General features: G+C 37.9%; 1 protein-coding gene across 2 annotated transcripts; it reads right to left on the reverse strand.

Moving 5' to 3' along the window:
* Positions 1,621-19,804, reverse strand: ARL14EP (ADP ribosylation factor like GTPase 14 effector protein). Of its 2 annotated transcripts, XM_021083232.1 has the most exons (5): positions 19,667-19,804; positions 18,213-18,298; positions 11,938-12,435; positions 8,940-9,067; positions 4,656-7,128 (listed from the first exon to the last, which is right to left on the reverse strand). In XM_021083232.1, exons 3-5 carry the CDS (start codon positions 12,361-12,363, stop codon positions 6,900-6,902), a joined length of 783 nt encoding a protein of 260 aa, XP_020938891.1. In that variant the 5' UTR covers positions 12,364-12,435; positions 18,213-18,298; positions 19,667-19,804; the 3' UTR covers positions 4,656-6,899. The 2 variants fall into 2 exon arrangements, with proteins under 2 accessions (XP_020938889.1, XP_020938891.1); XM_021083230.1 differs by lacking the exon at positions 18,213-18,298 and having other exon boundaries at positions 1,621-7,128.

Consider the following 20,500-nt stretch of genomic DNA (forward strand, 5'->3'; position numbering starts at 1 on the left):
GGGGAAAAAAAATCTCATTTGCATAAACCAGATTGCAGGGTCTTTATTTCATGCAGAAATTCTCTTCACATAGTTTCATTCACTAAGCCATAAATGACTAGAAGCTTGTTGGTATTTTTTAAAAAACCTCATTTAACATAAAGGAAAAAAAAGCTCGTGATAGTTTTCTCCAGATCATTTCTGATTTGTCAAGGCTCTTTTGGGGGGGTGGGGGGGCAAGGGAATTTTAGAAGCATGGCTAGGAGTTTTAGTCGTGGCTCAGTGGTAACGAACCTGACTAGGATCCATGAGGATGTGGGTTCGATCCCTGGCCTCGCTCAGTGGGTTAAGAATTAGGCATAGCTGTGAGCTGTGGGGTAGGTCGCAGACACTGCTTGGATGTAAGTTGCTGTGGCTTTTGTGCAGCTGTAGCTCCAATTCGACTCCTCCTAGCCTGGGAACTTCCATATGCAGCAAGTGTGGCCCTAAAAAGCAAAAAAAAAAAAAAAAAAAAAAAAAAGCGTGGCCAATAGGAAAAAGGATATTATAACAAAAGATAATTCATGATTGAGTTACTATGAATTACACCAATTTAAAATTTCCTTGCATGATGTGGTGCCTTTCTTTTTATTGAATTATATAGTTGATCTACAATAGTGTTAGTTTCTAGTTATTTCAGCAAAGTGACTCAGTTATATATACATACATATATATATTCAGATATATGTATCTTTTTCAGACTCATTATAAGTTCTTATGAGACACTGAATATAGTTCTCTGTTCTTGTTGTTCGCCTGTTTTGTGTACAGTGTTATGTGTTAATCCCACACTCCTAATTTATCCCTCCCCTACTTCCCCTTGGTAACCCTGCTTGTTTTCTATGTCTGTAGACTTTTTAATAACTGATCTGATCTTACTATATTAAGATGAACTTAAAAACAGGTAAAATAAGCCACAATCAAAAGATTAAATAACCTTTGCGAAGGCATGAAATTATTTAAAAACCTGAAGGACACCACGATTCACTTAACATCCCTAAATCACTGTACCTCTCTTAATGCCAAAATTAAATTTGTACTTTACCCAGAACCTTGTAGAACCCATTTACATGGTACCAGAATTGCCACTACTGCTTACTTTGTCTTATGACACCAAATAACAAATGTAATTTTTAAAATAACTATAAGTAAATGCTACTTTAAAGTTCAAATCATAAATCTGGGTTACCAGACTATCACTAAAACCAACATTTAATTTGCATTTATCAAACTGTCTGATGCAATTGATTAGTTGTTGATAACAAAGGGAAAATTACAGAGTTAGCATTTACATTTTGAATTGTTTCAGGTCTCCTTTTAAAAGTCATACTCCTCAATCTTGGTTCTAGACAATTTCCTTCTATAAGACAAATATCCCACAACTCTGAGCCAAGGTCTGGTTTTCACTTTGTTTCACTAAAGTAAAATGTGCTTTTACTTCAAAATACGCCTCTGAAAAGAACAGATTAAAAAAAAGTATCATTCAGGCTGTTCACAATGAAAATCATGAGCCCCCAACTTCTGTGTTTTCATGTACTGGTGTAACTGGGAGTACGGGGAAGTTTTGGCTATTTTAACAATGTTTGCAACCAAATGCAACCATTTTATTTTTAATAAGTCCATTTATTTAAAACCATAGTCAAGGAAGATTACAGCAACTTCAATAAAACACTTGTTTACTTACAGTGATAGGAAGTGAGAAAACTGATGTTCCTAATCATTGTTTCACAAATTTCTTCATCATTTCAAGGAAAAAAATTAATAAATTTTAGTTGTCCCAGTTTACAGGGCTGGAATTAAATACTTTCAGTTGTATTTAAAGATGGATTATTACTAACCTGAGTTAATAATCTGTTTTATCTGATAAATCCTCTAGAAGTTAAATTATCTTGGTAAGAATGGTCACTCCTCATAATTATGCTGTTACAGATAACCTCCAAATTGAGGTATATACTCTATAGAAGTCAATTATACCTATTAAATGAAGTGTTTGATGGTTTTTAATTTTACACGTCAATGAAGGGTTTGATGATTTTTAAAAAATAGATAAAAGCATTATTTTTCCAAGTTTTTTTAATTTTATAAAAAAGAAACCCAGAAGTGTCCATGCATATGTTTATATATTCATACTTTTTAAAAATTTGGTGCAAGACCTAAGAATGCTAAAAAGAGAAGCCATTCTACTTTAAGAATTTTTTAAAATATCCTACTTCAATATAATTATGTGTTCAAAGTTTAATTTACAAGTGAAGAGATTATAACCATATAGTAGCAGCAGAGTTTATTTTCATGAAAATACCAGCAGATGTCAGCAAACACTAAGGCAGTGCCATATGAATTTGTACAAGGATGCTAAGCTATTTCTAGTAGCATAACCTATCATAACTTGAGAAAATCTCTAATTATGAAAGCTCAGTCCGTGTAAGACACCTCAGTTTTCTAGCTACTCGACCTGTAATTACCTTTTTGGAGGTAGGACGGGTAGGGATGATAGCCACAATGGGATCTAGCTTTTTCAGGGTAGCAACAGCTCTCTCAAGAAACTAAACCACTCTGATTTTGTTTAATAAAATCCATCTACAACACTTCATAACAAACCATACCACACTTTGTTTTTTGTGTGTTTTTAGGGCTGTACCCGTGGCGTATGAAAGTTTCCAGGTGAGGGGTCAAATTGGAGCAGCAGCTGCCAGCCTACACCACAGCTCACAGCAATGCCAAATCCTTAACCCACTCTGGGTGAGGTCAGGGATCGAACCAGCGTCCTCGTGGATCCTAGTCCAGTTCATTACCTGAGCCGCTATGGGAACTCCAACACGCTACACATCATAGACAGCCATCCTCACTTTAAAAAACATCAATGGTTTATAGAAAACTCCTATTATTCAGAGCATGAGTTCTGAACATGGAATATGTGAGTACTCAGATGAATTTTTCTGGGCAGACAGTTCATAGTTTTCATCAGCTTCTCACAGGGGTCTCTGACCTCCATAAAGTTAAGAACCATACTAGACTGTACTATAAGTTATATTCTCTAGATTAATAAATCACTCTACATATGTATGCATGTTTTAAAAAACATCTGTTAAAAATTACTTAGTTGAGTCCATGCCAGGAAAGCAGTTTTAGAACAGACTGCCAGGCTGTGGAACAGCTTATTATGTGGGATTAGACATAATGTTTAAAAAAAGAGAAGAATCTCATATATAATATTCCAAAGGTAAGCAGCTATTTTCTTTTTTTTTTTTTTGTCTTTTTGTCTTTTTTTGTTGTTGTTGTTGTTGTTGCTGCTATTTCTTGGGCCGCTCCCGCGGCATATGTTGGTTCCCAGGCTAGGGGTCCAATCGGAGCTGTAGCCACCGGCCTACGCCAGAGCCACAGCAACGCGGGATACGAGCCGCGTCTGCAACCTACACCACAGCTCACGGCAACGCCGGATCGTTAACCCACTGAGCAAGGGCAGGGACCGAACCCGCAACCTCATGGTTCCTAGTTGGATTCGTTAACCACGGCGCCACGACGGGAACTCCAGCAGCTATTTTCTTATACTTGTAAAGAACAAATGGGAAAAATATCACAGGGATGCCATTAATTTTATTCAAATATATACATGCATTTTTACTCTAATCTTTGTGACCAACGCTGTGTAACACCAACGTCTGTGGTCTTAACGTTAACTTTTCCATTGGACCCAGTCAAAGCTATATATTCATACAACTTTTATTTTTGCTTTTTAGATTAACAGCATTCTAAAATAATTTAGTCACCTTGAATCGTACTTATGAAAAATACAAGAAGGAATTTCATTGGAGTCTATATTTCTATAATTTTATATTAAAACAGTAAATGGACTTGTGATGTTAATTTTTCTAAAACACAGCTTTTATTATAGCCTACTCTAAATCAGATATACTTGGATTTTCCATGGCTCAGCAGTAAGGAATCCGACTAGTATCCATGAGGATGGGGGTTCGATCCCTGGCCTTTTTCAGTGGGCTAAGGATCCTGTGTTGCTGTGGCTATGGCGTAGGCCAGCAGCTATAGCTCTAATTTAACCCCTAGCCTGGAAACTTCCATATGCCACAGGTATGGCCCCTAAAAAAAAAAAAAAAAAAAAAAAAAGATATACTTTTCTCTATGAACATTTTGCATGCTTACTAAGTAAGTTTGTCTCCTAAATAGGCATAATGAACAAATACCTGCAAAATTGTTTAAGAAAGTTTCCCTTGAAAAACTTACTGTCCTTAAAAAATGACAGAAATCTTCTACTAAGAAATGTTAAAATATAACAATTTGAATTTTAAAGTCATTTATTTTGCTGAAAATATGTTCCTGTTTTAAACAAAAAAACTAAGATTTTAATTTATCCTTATGAAGAGCTTAAATGATATACTAAGTCATACTTGGAAGCAACTCAATAACACAACTAAGAAAGTCTAATAACCTAAAAGTTCAGATAAAATTGGGCATCTGTGTTTGCCTCCTCTGTACCAAGCATTTCCTTAATGTAGGAAAAAAAGAATCTAGCAGCTGACTTAAGTATATAAGGCCTACATATTCTTTTCGCCAGTGTCCTGTTGAAACGTATGAATCAAAGAGTTGATAAGCTGTATTTCTGATAACGAGGTCAGTGAACAATAACTTAAATATGACATTTAATTGCATGGTTGAAAACGGTATTCTATCAAACGAAAACCAGTCATTTTAAATAGATACCAAAAGTATCCAGGAGTAAAAGTAAACTTCTATTGGTCAATTTATACAAAATGGCTATATAAATTTACTTTCAACAGCTAAAAAGTATTTCAAATTGCTAACAGTTTGTTTGATTAAACTAAGGTACTATATTTAGGGAAAACAAAACAAAAACATAGTTTAGGAAACACAACCTAGATGACTAAGAAAAAAAATTTTAGATAGACAGACAGGTAGCCGTTTTTAAAAAATAAAGAGCAGAGAGAAGCTATTACCTACCTCCATCCTCCAAAGGGTACCTACTCATATAAATTCCAACATCAAGAGTTGATCAATTTCCAAATAACTTACACTCTGTCTCAACCAGTGTTTCTCCACCCCTTTTCATTACTACTCCATTAAGGAGTTGTTTTTAGCCCTTTTAATCTAGTCAACACACTATCAAATTTAAATACTACAGACATAATATATATGTTTATATACTACATGTATATCCATGCTTTATACACAGAAAGAATAAGACTTTTGACACCAACAACAAATTTTCACCAAGAATGCATAGTCTAAGCAATGACAGGTTTAAAGCATTAAAACTTTTCTTTTAAAAAAATTAAAAAAAAAACGAATAAGTGGGAAGAGGGAGCTCTCTGGTAGCCTAACAGTCAAGGATCTGGCATTGTCACTGCTGTGGCTCAGGTCATTGTTGTGGCAGGAGTTTGATCCCTGGCCTGGGAACTTCCACATGCCACGGAGGCAGCCAGGGGGACAAAAAAAAAAAAAAAAAAAAAAAAAAAAAAAAAAAAAGAGTAAGTGGGGAGAAGAAAAGATATATGCTAGTACTAGTTATGTAGATTATTTCCAAAATAATTCAACTACTTAGCTGTACCAAAATTAATTTTTCCTGAAGTAGGCAATGTTTTCATCTATAGGCAGTCCTTGCCTTGCATGGTCTGTAGTGAAGGACCATTAAAAGTGTCCATTCAATGCAATCTTAATAATTAATAGGGAAAATTATTGTACTTTGACCTTGAAAAATCTAACAAAATATTAAAAACTGTCAGTTTTTAATGCAAAAGAAAATGAAAAAGTTGTAAAAAACTATTTACTTACTACACTGTAATTTAATACATTAGAAACACTGAGAATTAAAGAGTTATTTCATTGCAAAAAATTAATCAAGAAACAGTGTGAACAGTTTTGCCTTTCTGTCAAGTAACATATCAGGTAAGCATCTTTTCTATATCATTGCAAATTGTCATACTCCTGCAAGTTTAGATTAGCTTTCGCCAATTTATCATGTGTGCTTTCGATGTAGTGAAATACCTCTGTAATTTCCTTTAATGTGATGCTTGTTACCATCACTTCCTCTAGCATATGTTCATCCTTTTCATCACACCCTTCCTCATTTATGATGGTAAGTCTGCCTTCACTAAGTTCCTCTAGCTGCATGTCAGAGGCTTTAGAATACAGCAGTGCCAACAGTCCAATGATCAGTGATTTCTTCTAGACTCCATCTAAGTTTAAATGAAGTCTCACTGCTGGCATTATCATTTTCATTTCTTCACTGCACTTTCATCTTTGTTGGCCAATTCTTCTCATTATCCACTTTGTAAAATGTCACATGGGTGACAAGGAGACAACACAACTATGTGCTTTGCTGTCTGTAAATAAACTGTAACAGATGGGCAGTGACCAATCTAGCAGAATTTGAGAAAAGTAACATGACTGGTCACTGATCTTGAAACACACCTGTTACTCACAAAGTGATATGTGGACTTAAGAACTAGCAGGAAGTCTGCACTTCATGTAACTACTGAATTAATAATATACCATGGTAACTGAAATTTGAACTGTGCTGTTAGGGAACTAGTTTATCTAACTAAGTCATTGTCACTGAAATCTGTGGACATGGGAACTGTGCAAATCAAGGACTGCCTATACACTACTTGTTTATGTGGACATGGACAGGCTTAAAGCTGACTGAGTAATAAATAGCCCATCTAAATTTATACCAAATAATGACTCTTAAAGCACTCTACAAGCAACATTAGTGCACATGGAGTGCATGTTGAGATGGTTTTCAAATTTTCGTCATTTGGCAATCAACTTTAAAATGTGTCTTAGAATAACAAAATTCTAGATATAGAGAAGGGACCTTTAAAGATCCCCTAATTTGATACCACAAGTTATCCAGCATGTTTGTTATGAATTATTTCTCCTCCTTCGATTTCAATCTGCTCATACAGCCACTTGCGGTCACAGCGGCATTCGGCTCCACATTTGGTAGAACCACAGGCAGGACAAGCATAGAAACATCCTAAGCAGTCTTCATCGAGGCAGTCGCAGAGGTCCATTCCACTGAAAATGAGGAGACCCTGGCTATCATAGACCTTACTCTTCGCTGGGATCACTTGTCTGTAATACAAAACACAAGGTGAGTTACACCTCACAAATACATTATTTCTGAATATCTTACTGAAAATAAAGTAATGAAAAGATTTTAAGGAGATAAAATGTTTTGAATTAGGGATGAAATCCTGCCAAATCGATACATGGCCTACCAGATTCATGGCTACTCTACAATTAGTAGTTAATGAACTCCTTGTGAAAGTAAGAGATTTATTTCACTCTTAAAGCATTAAGACAAATCCTAAGGAATGGACAAGAACTGTGTCCCAACATATTAAATTTAAAAATTATTTTCCCCTTGCAAAAAAAAAAAAAAAAAAAGGCTAGGTAATAATGGTATATTATTTTATTAGCAACCAATCTCTTTACTGCTTTGTGAACATAGTTTTTTTTTATGAGATACTATTCAATTGTTTTTATACTATAATTAATCTGTTTCTTGTTCTTTAATGGACTCTAGCAAATCTGGCCTAAAAACACATGACTTAATGGAAAACTTTAACAGATGGAATAAATGGCATATGCAGAAAAGAATTCTGAATGATTACACTAACATTTCATTGTCAATTTGTATTTTAGAAATGTTCAATTTAAAAAGTCACATTCTGGGAGTTCTCGCTGTGATACAGTTGGGTTAAGAAATCAACTGCAGCTGCTTGGGTTGCTACAGGGAAGTGTGGTTCAATCCCGAGCCAGGCACAGTGGGTTAAACAATCCAGCTGCTGCAGCTTGGATTCAATCCCCGGCCCAGAAACTTTCATATGCTGCAGGTGTGGCCATATTCTGGAGTTCCCTTGTGGTGCAGCAGGTTAAGTAAGGGGCATTATCACTGCAGCAGCCTGGGCTTCTGCTGTGGTGTGCATCTGATCCCTGGCCTGGCCTGGGAACTTCTGCATGCTGCCAAAAAAAAAAAAAGTCATTCAAAACAATTTAGAATTCCTGTTCATTCTATTGACTGTACATTAACGGTTTCTATTTTAGACACTTAAAAAATAAAAACCACCTTTCATTCTCATAAAGTTTATTTTTTAGCTGCCACTCATAGAGCAGAGATATACCAATTACATATATATACCAAATATATATACATATACATTTTTTGGGCTACACCCATGGCATGTGGAGTTTCCCAGGCTGAGTCAAATTGGAGCTACAACCCTACACCACAGCCATATCAATGCTGGATCTGAGCCATGTCTGTGACCTACACTACAGCTCATGGCAATGCCAGGTCCTAAACCCAATGAGTGAGGCCAGGGATTGAACCCATGTCCTCACGGATACTAGTTGGGCTTGTCGCTGCTGAGCCACAACAGGAACCCCCCCAATTATATATTAATGCTTTTCAAACAAGTGAATTCATTTAATTGTAAGAAGCGTATGTTTAAATTATTTTAATTCTTGTGCCAAAAATACTGTATTGCTTCCTTCATTGATATTTTCTGAAAAACAAATTTTTAGAGGGGAAGGGAAGCCTTAATGTTACACGAGGCCCTTAGAGATTCTTACTGATTCATTCCAGATTTTCTTTTTTCCAGATTATCTTTTTTATTTTTTTTTGCTTTTGAGGGCTGCACCTGTGGCATATGGAGGTTCCTGGGTTAGGGGTCTGATTGGAGCTACAGCTGCCGGCCTACACCACGGCTCACAGCAACAGCAGATCCTTAACCTACTGAGCGAGGCCAGGGATCGAAGCCTTAATTCCAGATTATCAAATTTAAAATGTCTAACCAGAAAACTCAAAACTTAAAAGAAAAATATTTTAAAAATACACATGTGAAGCAGCAACACATGCCTTAAAATTACACATAGCCTACCTGTCTGAACCAGCAGTTGCATTTTTTGTAAGCCTTCTTTTTTCTCTTTTACCAGTTTCTGGAGCAAATTCAGTTTGTTTTCCCGGGTTTGCAAATTGTAATGACCTCAAAGCCTTAGCAGTTCTTCCCTGAATAAAGGTAAACAAATTATCAACTCAAATCTTGATACCAAAACCATACAAAGATTAATATTTCACTTCAAGTTAATCCAGATTATTCCTTAACCTGGAAGACACTCTGGAACTCACAAAAAAGAAAAAAAAGGTTTTAGTGCTCGTATGCAACAAAATTTACATGGCCCTGGACCACATTTAAAGTTCATTGATTAACTTATTTATAACTGTTTCTTTATCTAATTTTAGTCTCTGAATATTAGAAGAGGAGGCAGGCATGGTGAAAATCACAATGGCTGCTGCCAACATGGGAGAGAAGGCAGAAAAACTGTATAACCCAACAGCATATATAGCAGAGGTTCCCAACAAGGATGTTGAGTCCTTAGGAAAAAGTTCTATTACACACATATTTTTTTTTTCTTTTTAGGGCTGCACCCTCAGGATATGGAAGTTCCCAGGCTAGGGGTCAAATTGGAGATGCAGCTGCTGCCTATGCCAGAGCCAACAGCAATGCCAGATCCAAGTTGCAACTGCGACCTACACTGCTGCTTGCGCCAACACTGGGCTGGATCCTTCACCTACTAAGCAAGGCCAGGGCTCCAAGCTGTACCCTCGTGGATACTAGTCGGGTTCTTAACCAGCTGAGCCACAACAGTAACTCCCTATTACATGTATTTTTAAAAGCAGAGAATATAGTTCTGAAATGGTATTATAATCGTCTAAAAAAATTTGGTGAAATAAAATTTTGATGGCTATGGGTTCATAACCTGGGGAAAAGAAAAAGGTTTATGTAATACATTCTACATGAACAAGAGATAAATGAAGTGGAAAATGAAGTGACAGTAGCAAGTACATAGCATGAATTGCAAAATAACATTGGGTCCTAGAGATAGGCCTTTGAGGGGATAACAAAAAGAAAAACACTACAGGAGTTCCCGTGGTGGCTGGCACAGTAGTAATGAACCCGATTAGTATCCATGAGCTCACAGGTTCAATCCCTGGCCTCACTCAGAGGGTTAAGGATCCGGTGTTGCTGTGAACTGTGGTGTAGGTCACAGATGTGGCTGGGATCCAGAGTTGCTGTGGCTGTGGCGTAGGCTGGGAGCTGTAACTCCACTTGGACCCCTAGCCTAGGAACTTCCATATGTCATGGGTGCAGCCCTAAAAAGATATAAAAGAAAAGCACCACATATAATTAAAAATCTTAATTATGTTTTAAGTTGGTTTATTACTATAATGACAAGAAAATTGAGAAAAATATCCCAGCAAGAATTATAAATTGGTTATAAACAGAAAATTTGAGAAGAGCTCCTTTGACATACCTATTCTTGTCCTACACCAGAGACAGCTTCATAAAATCTTAACATTGATCTGATACAGCTAAATAATCTAAATGTAGGCATATGAATTAGGAAGTTATAAAATATTTAATATTTACAATGTAAAAATGTATGCTTTTTGACCACAGGGAGTCCTAAAATTAGCCCTGACCATAACAAGTAAGAATTCAGAGCTAGAAGCAAAGGAAATTCACAAGCATCTTAAAAAAATGCAAAACAAGAAGGGGTAGTGAGGAGTTCCCATTGTAGTTCAGCAGGTTAAGAACCAGACTAGCTGTAGTATAGGTCACAGAGGTGGCTTGGACCTTGTGCTGCTGCGGTGTAGGCTGGCAGCTGTACCTCTGATTTGACCCCTAGCCTGGGAACTTCCATAATATGCTACAGGTGTGGAGGAAGGAAAGAAGGGACAGAGGAAGGAAGGGACAGAGGAAGGAAGGGAAAGAAAAGAAAGAAAGGCATAGTGCCAAAGTAGAAAGAAAGGCTGAAATAAGAAACAATTATTTTCAAGTCACTTCTGAAGTTCCTTGTACTTTTTTTTGGCTTTGCCCACAGCATACGAGAAAGTTACCAAGCTGAAGAACCTGAGCCATAGCAGTGACAACACTGAATCCTTAACCACTGGGTCCCCAGGGAACTCCCTGAGGTTCCTTTTAAAGCAGTAATTTTCAGGAGTTCCCTTGGTGGCACAGCGGTAATGAATCCGACTAGGACCCATGCATGAGGTTTTAGGTTTGCTTCCTAGCCCCACTCAATGGGTTACAGATTCGGTGTTGCCATAAGCTGTGGTGTGGGTCGAAAATGAGGCTCAGACCAGATGTTGCTGTGGCTGTGGTGTAGGCCACCAGCTGTAGCTCCAATTTGACCCCTAGCCTGGGAACCTCCATATGCCACGAGTGCGGCCCTAAAAAAAAAAAAAAAAAAAAAAAAAGCGGTAATTTTTAAGTCCTTCATAAAAAGGGGTATTTACTCTCCTATACTTCAGATCCTTGCGGCCAGCCTATCCCAGTGAGTTATCAGAAAAGAAACTACAAAGTTAAGTCCAGGCTTTGCCAGAATGTTCTAAAAGCCAGTCCTAATGTCTTAGCAGCAGTCGGAGTTATGGCTTGAGAGTCTTGGGCATGTTATGTTATTTCTTTCTCAAGGCTACTTTCTTTACCATCCAATCTGGGTTATGCAAATATTTAGAAACACCATTTATTTTCACCTCCCCAACTTCATATCTACTGCATGTTAATTAGTATACAATTGTCCCTCAGTATCCAAGGCAGATTGGTTCCCAGATTTGTTGTGGATACTAAAAAGCTCGAATGTTCAAGTCCCCTAAGTTGCCCTCTAGATTCTCAGGTTCAACTGCAGACTGTGTAGTACTATACTGACTGCAAAAAAAAAAATAAGAATCATGTATAAGTGGACCTGCACAGTTCAAATCTGTGCTGTTGAAGAGTCAATTTAAGTAATTATATAAATAGTATTTCTTTACAATTAAATAAAACCTCACACTGTAGAAGCAACAGAGCAGAAAAAAAAAAGACTACGTATACCTACATCTGAATCAGGTTTTCTTCTCTGCCGGTCTTCAGAATCAACATCCACACTTCCATTGATTATCTGTGTACATTTTGGACAAAGTTTCCAACCAGGTACAAGCTGTCTTCCAAATTTTGCACTCAGAAAAGTGGCATCATCTAAGTCAATTACATGTAAATTTTTTTTGGCTAGTTTCTTGTGTATGTTAAATGGGTCACAACATGACTTCTGCAAATCCTCAAATCTGTCTATGTAAATTTTTGCATGATGGAAACAAATTGTATTGTTCCCAGAAAGTGTCATTCCAGTTCTAAGCTGAAGTAAAAGCATGTCATTTGACGACAATTCTTGCAAAGTCTTGAAACCTGTGTGACGTGTATAGTAGGTTTTATGACACTCATTTGTTGTACGAAGCTGGACTCCAACTGAACATGGATCCATCATTCTTGATTTTAGCAAATTTCCTCTTTTTGATTTTGACTAGAGATCTCTCTCTAGCAGGTCATATGCTGACACCTTAGAGAAGACATTAAAGAGAGTCAGATTGGTGCTGCAAAATTTTTATCTGAAAAACTGAAAAAGCATTTGATAAAATGTACTGCCTGTATAACAGAAAGAAAACTCTCAGTAAGCAATGAATACAAAGATATTTACCAAAAGACCACAATAAATATTGTATTTAATTATAAAACATTAGAAGCATTCACTGTAAAGTTAGAACTACACAAGAATACCTATATCACAGTTCCCATTTAACACAATATTAAAAGGTATAAGGATTTAAAAGGAAGAAACAGGAGTTCCCGTTGTGGCGCAGTGGAAACAAATCCAACTAGGAACCATAAGGTTGAGGGTTTGATCCCTGGCTTTGCTTGGTGGGTTAAGGACTGGCATTGCCATGAGCTGTGGTGTGGGTCAGAGACTCAGCTCGGATCTGGCATTGCTGTGGCTGTGGTGTAGGCCAGCAGCTGTAGCTCCAATTAGACCCCTACCCTGGGAACCTCCATATGCCGCAGTGCAGCCCTCAAAAGACAAAAGACAAATAAATAAATAAATAAATAAAATGAAGAAACAAGAAATATTACCCAAAGATGACATAAATACCTACATGGAAAGACGAAAGAAGGGGTTCAATGGGCAAACTATTATAACTAGTAAGATTGCTGGAAACAAAAGCACTATAAGATACCTTACGAAATACATAAATCTTACAAAAGATATGCAAGACTTTAATGGAGAAAATGATCAAAGAGAGACAAAAAAGGCACTCTAATGTAGAAATTAATTATGGGAAGTCTGACTACAGTAAATATGTCAATTCTCTAGATTTCTCTACAAACTCTAGGATTCCAATCAAAATTCCATCAGGTATTCCACAAAACCTGCTGCTCCCTAGAATTTAGCAACCTGGTCTAGATGTAAGAGTAAAGTCAAGAAAATCTTGAAGGAAAATAAAAATTTTATTTACTATAAAGTCTTTAAAAAAAAAAAAAAATGGCCACACCCCATGGCATATAGAAGTTCCTGGGCCAGGGACTGAATCTGAGCCACAGTTGCAACCTGTGTTCCTTTAACCTGCTGCACCAGGCTGGGGATTGAACCTCTGCCTCTACAGCATCCTGAGCCTCTGCAGTTGGATTCTTTTTTTTTTTTTTTTTTTTTTGCTATTTCTTGGGCCGCTCCCACGGCATATGGAGGTTCCCAGGCTAGGGGTCGAATCGGAGCTGTAGCCACCGGCCGACGCCAGAGCCACAGCAACGCGGGATCCGAGCCGCGTCTGCAACCTTCACCGCAGGTCATGGCAACGCCGGATTGTTAACCCACTGAGCAGGGGCAGGGACCGAACCCGCACCCTCATGGTTCCTAGTCAGATTCGTTAACCACTGCGCCATGACGGGAACTCCCGCAGTTGGATTCTTAATCCACTGTACCACAGCAGGAACTCCATTATAAAGCTATTTTATTTAAAACAGTGTATGGTATCAATATAGTACAGGCAAATAGATCCAAGAAAAGATGAGAGCTTGGTGTATGATAAATCAATGGGTATTACACATTAATGGGAAAAAGACTTAAAGATGCTGGGGTAACCAGCTAACCATATGGAAAAAGACAAAGATCTCTTCTTCACAAACAAAAATCAATTCCAGATGTATTAAAGAATTAAACATAAAAAGAAAAATTGTAAAAATGTTTACAAGAAAATATAGCAGACTTTGTAACACTAAGGTAGAGAAGAATTTCTCAAACAAGAAAGGACATATCAGAGGAAAAGATGGATACACTTGATTTTATATCAAAATCAAACATTCATATGTAACTCTTAGGGAGGGGAAAAAAGTCATACTTGAAAGGTGTTGTTAGGATTATTACTCCAAAAATGCAAAAAAAATCCTGACTTCTACAAATCAATTAGAAAATGACAACCCATCAGTAAATGAAATATAAATATAAATTCCTCTTCCAATTTACAGAGGAAGAGAAAAAAATAGCCAAAATGCAGATAAAGATGTTCAATCTCATGGTTATCAGGAAAATGCAAATTAAATACCATTTCTCAAACATCTGCTTGGAAAGATTTTAAAAATCTGGTAACACAGTGATGGCAAAAAATGCCATAAACTGTTACATGCTCCTTATACCTTGGTAGGAGTGTAAATTTCTGTTGAACTTCTTTAGAGTGTTTTTGGCAATTTCTTACAAAATTGAAGATGTCCACACCCCAGGACCTTCCACTCTCAGCTACAGGTGTCTGTGCCAGAGAAATACATGTCCCATATGAATATGATTCTGTGCATGCATCATTTTTGACAGTGAAAAACTGGAAATAACCTAATGGTAAAGAATGAGAAATTGTATGATACTCAAGAGGGACTCCTATAGGACAGTTAAAATGAACAAACCGCATTAATTACATAAATCAATCTAAAAAAATCTGAAAGACAACTGTGTAAGTGAAAAAGCTTCAAAAGGACATGTGGTATATCACATACATAAAATTTTAAACACACAATAGTATACATTGTTCATGGATAAGAATGCGAATACATGCTAAAGTGTACATAAGAGTGACAGATAACAAGTCTGTGGTATTTATTTATACTTCTAAAGGAGGAAAGAATTTTTTTTTTTAAGAGAATAAAAGGCTTGCTTGGTGGCATGTATACGAATTTCATTATTTTCTGTTACTTTCTGTTTACAGTTTTTCATAACTAAATATTTTTCAAAGTAAATACAAAAATTTAGTTGAGGAGTTCCCGTTGTGATGCTGCTGAAAGGAATCCTACTAGTAACCATGAGGTGGCGGGTTCCATCTCTGGCCTCGCTCAGTGGGTTGGGGATCTGGTGTTGCCATGAGGTATAGTGTAAGTGGCAGACATGGCTTGGATCCTGCATTGCTGTGGCTGTGGTGTAGGCCAGGCAGCTATAACTCCAATTCGACCCCTAGCCCGGGAATTTCCATATGCTGCTGGTACAGCTCTGAAAAAAGCAAAAAAACAAACAAAACAAAAAATTTAGTTGAATTCTTAAAGCAAGTTTCAACAAATACAAGTCACTAAAAATTATTACAGAAAATAGAAAACTGAAATCCAGGATCCTGAAATTTTCTGAGTGTTTTTATAAGCTTTGGTCCATGTTTAAAAAATGGTCCCTGGCCTAAAAACTTCCAAATGCTTATGGGTGTGGGCGTGGCCAAAAAAATCCAAAAAGGTTAAAAAGCTTAGATGCTTTCTGAAGTGTTTTCTGCAGAGAGAAATTGTAATCAGTAAAACCGTATACAAAGAAAAGGCTAACCTCATGTAACAAAAAATGGTGAGTAAAAAATACACATTTCTATGTTTTAAATTAAAGATGTTAAACAATTTAAAGTGTTTGAAAATTTTAACTTAAAATGATTAAAAAAGCATTTTTAAATTGTATTTTAATCAACTTTTAAAATTTAACTACCAAGTATGGTCCCAATCACATCAGATAAAAAGACTTGTGTAATACAAATAATTATATTTAACATAAAAGTGGGTTAGGATAAGTTTAGGAGTGGAAAATCCAGAGATATGGTTATAAAACACTATCAAACTATGTTGTATTAAACTTTAGCAGATACAGGACACAAATCTGGCTCTGACTTCCTTAAGAGTCAAAACAAAGAAGGAAACTTGATCAAACATCCCCCCCCAGCACATTATGGAAACTACTAATGCTTAATGTCTTATTAATGCCATAGATTCTTTATATTTGTAGCTAACTATCACCAATTTTTAGGCAACACCCTTTGATTTTTTTTAACATAAAACTATTTCTTAGGATTCAAAGACTTGGGCTACACTCTAATCATATGTGATAGGAAAAGCACCTTATAACTTAGAAATTTTATTTTAGAAATTCTATTTGTCCATGGTAATAAAACATGTTTACTCACTAGGGAATTTTTTTTTTTTCGTTGCTACTGGGAGCTTGTCTTCGCTTATTTTCCTTTAATCTTGACTAAATTACTACATAGTTCACAAGAGTTTATCAGTAGACTCTTAAGTTGTGCCAGTGAAGTTGAATGCTTATTTCTAAGTGATCTTCTAGAAAGTTGGAAATGTAATTAACTCCTGTTAAATCAATTTTTCTGATAAGAATTTGTTTGGACACATTCCACATAGCATGGGTCTTTTATTAAAAGAACCTAGACTCTTAGATGGAGGGTGGAGTTGAATTTATTTTTCTTTCAAGTTAGCCAGGACTCTTATCAGTCTTTGAAAGCATCCTTTTCTGGTAAACAGTGGCTTTCAAACATTTGAACTTGTGGCACACTTTTTTGAGTACTATAATTTTTGGAGGAATATTTGAACAAATATTGCTGCACAATGATACTATTTTCTAAGACGCCATCCCTCAGGTATCACTTTAGGGTAGAATTATTTAGAGAATTTCAAAGACAGAAAGAAAAAAACAACTAATCACATACAAGGGAACTGCCAAAAGGCTATCAGCTGATTTTTCAGCTGAAACTTTTGCATGATAAAGTGCAGAAGGGGGAAAAAAAAAACTTGCGGAGTTCCCACTGTGGTGCAGCAGAAACGAATCCAACTAGGAACCAAGTGGTTGTGAGTTCAATCCCTGGCCTCACTCAGTGGGTTGAGGATCCGGCGTTGGCATGAGCTGTGGAGTAGGTCACAGAAGCGGCTTGGATCTGGCATTGCTGTGGCTGTGGCATAGGCCGGCGGCTACAGCTCCAATTCGACCCCTAGCCTGGGAACCTCGTGCTGCGGGTGAGGCCCTAAAGAAAGACAAAACAAACAAACAAAACTGCAACCAAGATTACTCTACCCAGAAAAGTTATCAATAGGAAACTGAAGGAGAGATAAAGTTCCCCAGACAAGCAAAAACTAAGTAAGTTCATCACCACTAAACCAACCAGAAATGTTAAAGGATCTTCTTTAAGCAGAGTAGAAAAGGCCATAACCAGAAATAAAAATATGTGAAAGAAAAACACTTCTCTAGTGAAGACAAATATATAGTAAAAGCAGTGAATCAGCCACTTAAAACAAGTATGAAAGTTAAAAAACAAAAGGTAGTAAAATCAACTATAATCAAGAATTAAGAAATTCACAAAAGAAAAAGATGTAAAATATATGCCAAAATCATAAAACATGGGGGAGGGGTAGAGTAAAAATGCAGTGCTTTTATTTATTTTATTATTATTTTTTTTTGTCTTTTTGCTATTTCTTTGTGCCGCTCCCGCGTCATATGGAGGTTCCCAGGCTAGGGGTCGAATCGGAGCTGTAGCCACCGGCCTACGCCAGAGCCACAGCAACGCGGGATCCGAGCCGCGTCTGCAACCTACACCACAGCTCACGGCAACGCCGGATCGTTAACCCACTGAGCAAGGGCAGGGACCGAACCCGCACCCTCATGGTTCTTAGTCGGATTCACCAACCACTGTGCCACGACGGGAACTCCCAGTGCTTTTATAGCATTCAAACTTAAGCAAGGATCAGCTTAACATAAACTGATATATATATATTTAGAGATCTATATATAGGAACTTCATGGTAACCACAAACCAAAAACCTACAAAAGATACACAAAAGTAAAAAGAAGCTGTAGCACTGAAAACAAACAAACAAACAAACAAAACCCCATCAAACCACAAGGGGAGAGAAGAAGAGAACTATAAAAACAACCGGAAACAATCAACGTAATGGCAGTAAGTACATATGTAAATAGAATAGACTAAGTGCTCCAAATCAAAAGACACAGATAAGGTGGATGTATGAATAAAAAAATAAGACCCATCCACATACTGCCTACGGTTCTTCATATTTGGAACAATTCAACAAACCCTTCAGGTCTCCAAACTCCGTTTGTAATTTGTCTCCATTCCTATGGTCTGTAAATTAAAGGTCAAACGGAAAAGAATTAACTAAGAGACTGTTTCCAGACCAAGAGGAATGAGCACAGCTCTCATTTCTCTACCTTACTTCTGAATATGGTCAAAATTGTCAAACAGTATTTAACACTACAGATGTTGGTTAAGTGACTGCTGAAAACACTTTCACCTCTTCCTAGAAAACAAAGTCTGAACTCTTGAGCTTCTCATGACTTGTTCAAATGTCACACACTCCAGGTCAAACTACACTACCGGCAAAGTTCTTTACATTTTGTCTTTAAACAGTCCTCTTTGCTGGGAAAGCCTTTGGCTCTTTGTGCCAGGCAATGCTAACTTGTCCTTCAGGAAAGTGCCAACGTCTTCATCTTTCTGCTGTGCCTTCCCCAAGTTATTCTTATAGGTCCTTCTTAATCTTGTAAAAGTTTGAAACTTTTATTCTATTCTCAGCTGTTGGAAGACAGGAGCTATATGGTGTTATTTTTTATCACCCAAGGCAAAAGAGTAACTTCCGGGACTTCCCTTTTTTTTTTTTAGCACTCATCAGAGGCTTTCTTCCTTCTTGTTAGATTTTTTTTTTTATTGTATGTTAAACTCCGTTAGGGGGCAAGGAATCACGTGGGTCCTGTTCACAGCAGCAGTTTCTCTAAATAGCACACTACTGGGGCTTTGTAGGTGCTTAACACCTTTCCAATGAATACATGCTCCTTAACTGCCAGAATCTCACACCAAGAAGCCTGAATCTCCCCAAATCAACATGGGACTAGGTGTCCAGAGACCTGCAATTATTCCCACCTCAACCCTGTAGTCACAAGCATAACGTCCCTATTTCAGGGCCATATCATAAAGTTTCAAGCCATCAGAAACACGTCATATGAGCACCTACTACGTTCATGCTACCAGGACGGAAAAAAAAAACAAAAAAACCCCAACCATTCAGCATCCAGCCTCAGCCTCAACCAAACAGCTACGGCTGGGAGGGTTCCGATTTGAAAAATAAAAAACAAAGAACAGAGATTACGAGCTGAGGACGGGGTTCTAGGCCACCAAAACTCTCAAGTGACCATGACAAGCCAAAGTCAAAGTTTGGAGGGCTCTGGGTCTCCCGAAGACAGTCGACACCTCGTGGGGTCGACAGGTGCAGCAGAAACCGTGCTGGGCCTTGACACCAGGGGCCACAGAGGAACTGGGAGAAGAGGGAGTCTCTGCAGGGTGGCAGGCTGCCGGAGGCCCCAGCGAGCCGCTGAAAATCCACCTCACGCATCGGACTCCTCTTCCTCCCTCTCCTCCCGGCCCGTGGTCCCCCTCCCACCCAGGGATCCTTCTCCACGCCCCTGATCCTCTCCAGAGCCACCCCAAGCCCTTTCCTACCTCTAGCGTGAACTCTCCTCCACTGGGGTTCAGAGCTGCCTTGGCCGCCGGCTTTTCAGTTTGTCCCGGCGCTACCATCGAGAGGACGGCGAGCGGGGCTAGAGAGGCCCAGCGCTACCATAAAGAGAAGCCCGGGAGAAGCCTAGAGAGGAACCGAGTCTGGCCGCCTCCGGGGCGGAAGGGGCGGGACGACGTGGATTGGCGAGTGATTCAAGGTGAGGCAATAGTTACTTCAGAGGGTGACGACATTTTGCTCACCGTTCTCAGACGTTTTGTAGTTGGGAGGTGTCTGGGACCACCTTTTACAAGATACATATTCGGCTAAGATGTAATTTGTTCGCGAATCTCTACGCCTGTGCGTAATGCCATATTTTTGCTTCCCAACCCTCCGAATCCCTGAAATAGTAAATGAGTTAAAAGGACTTCAAGACCTTTAAAGGGCCCACGTTTTCTTTGATTTTTTTCAGTCAAGCTAAATATATTTCAAAAATGCATCTCCCTTATTATAAACTAAAAAAAAAAAAAAAAAAAAAGCTTTGTTTATTCCTTTGAGAAAAGTATAGACACCGGGATGATGCTTGCAAATTTTCTGAGGGGAAAAAAAAAAAAAAAAAAACCCACAACACTATCGTTCCTGTATTCCTACTGTCCTAATTTAGGAGCACATTAATTTTTGTTGTTGTTAGGGCCACAGGTAGGGGTCTAAGTTGCTGGCCTACGCCACAGCCACAGCAATGACCAGATCTGAGGCCGCTGAGTGAGGCCAGGGATTGAACCCACATCCTCATGGATACTAGTCTGGCTCGTTTCAGCAGAGCAAGAATGGGAACTCTA

The sequence above is a fragment of the Sus scrofa genome, chromosome 2 (genome assembly GCF_000003025.6).
Source record: "Sus scrofa isolate TJ Tabasco breed Duroc chromosome 2, Sscrofa11.1, whole genome shotgun sequence".
NCBI lineage: Eukaryota > Metazoa > Chordata > Mammalia > Artiodactyla > Suidae > Sus > Sus scrofa.

Coding starts and splice junctions, on each gene's coding strand:
- ARL14EP (XM_021083230.1), bottom strand. CDS start 12,363: ATGATGGATCCATGTTCAGTTGGAGTCCAGCTTCGTACAACAAATGAG. Junction 9,068..11,937: donor GAAGAAAACCTGATTCAGAT/GTAGGTATACGT, acceptor ACCTTTATTCAG/GGAAGAACTGCTAAGGCTTT. Junction 7,129..8,939: donor GCAACTGCTGGTTCAGACAG/GTAGGCTATGTG, acceptor TTTGTATTACAG/ACAAGTGATCCCAGCGAAGA.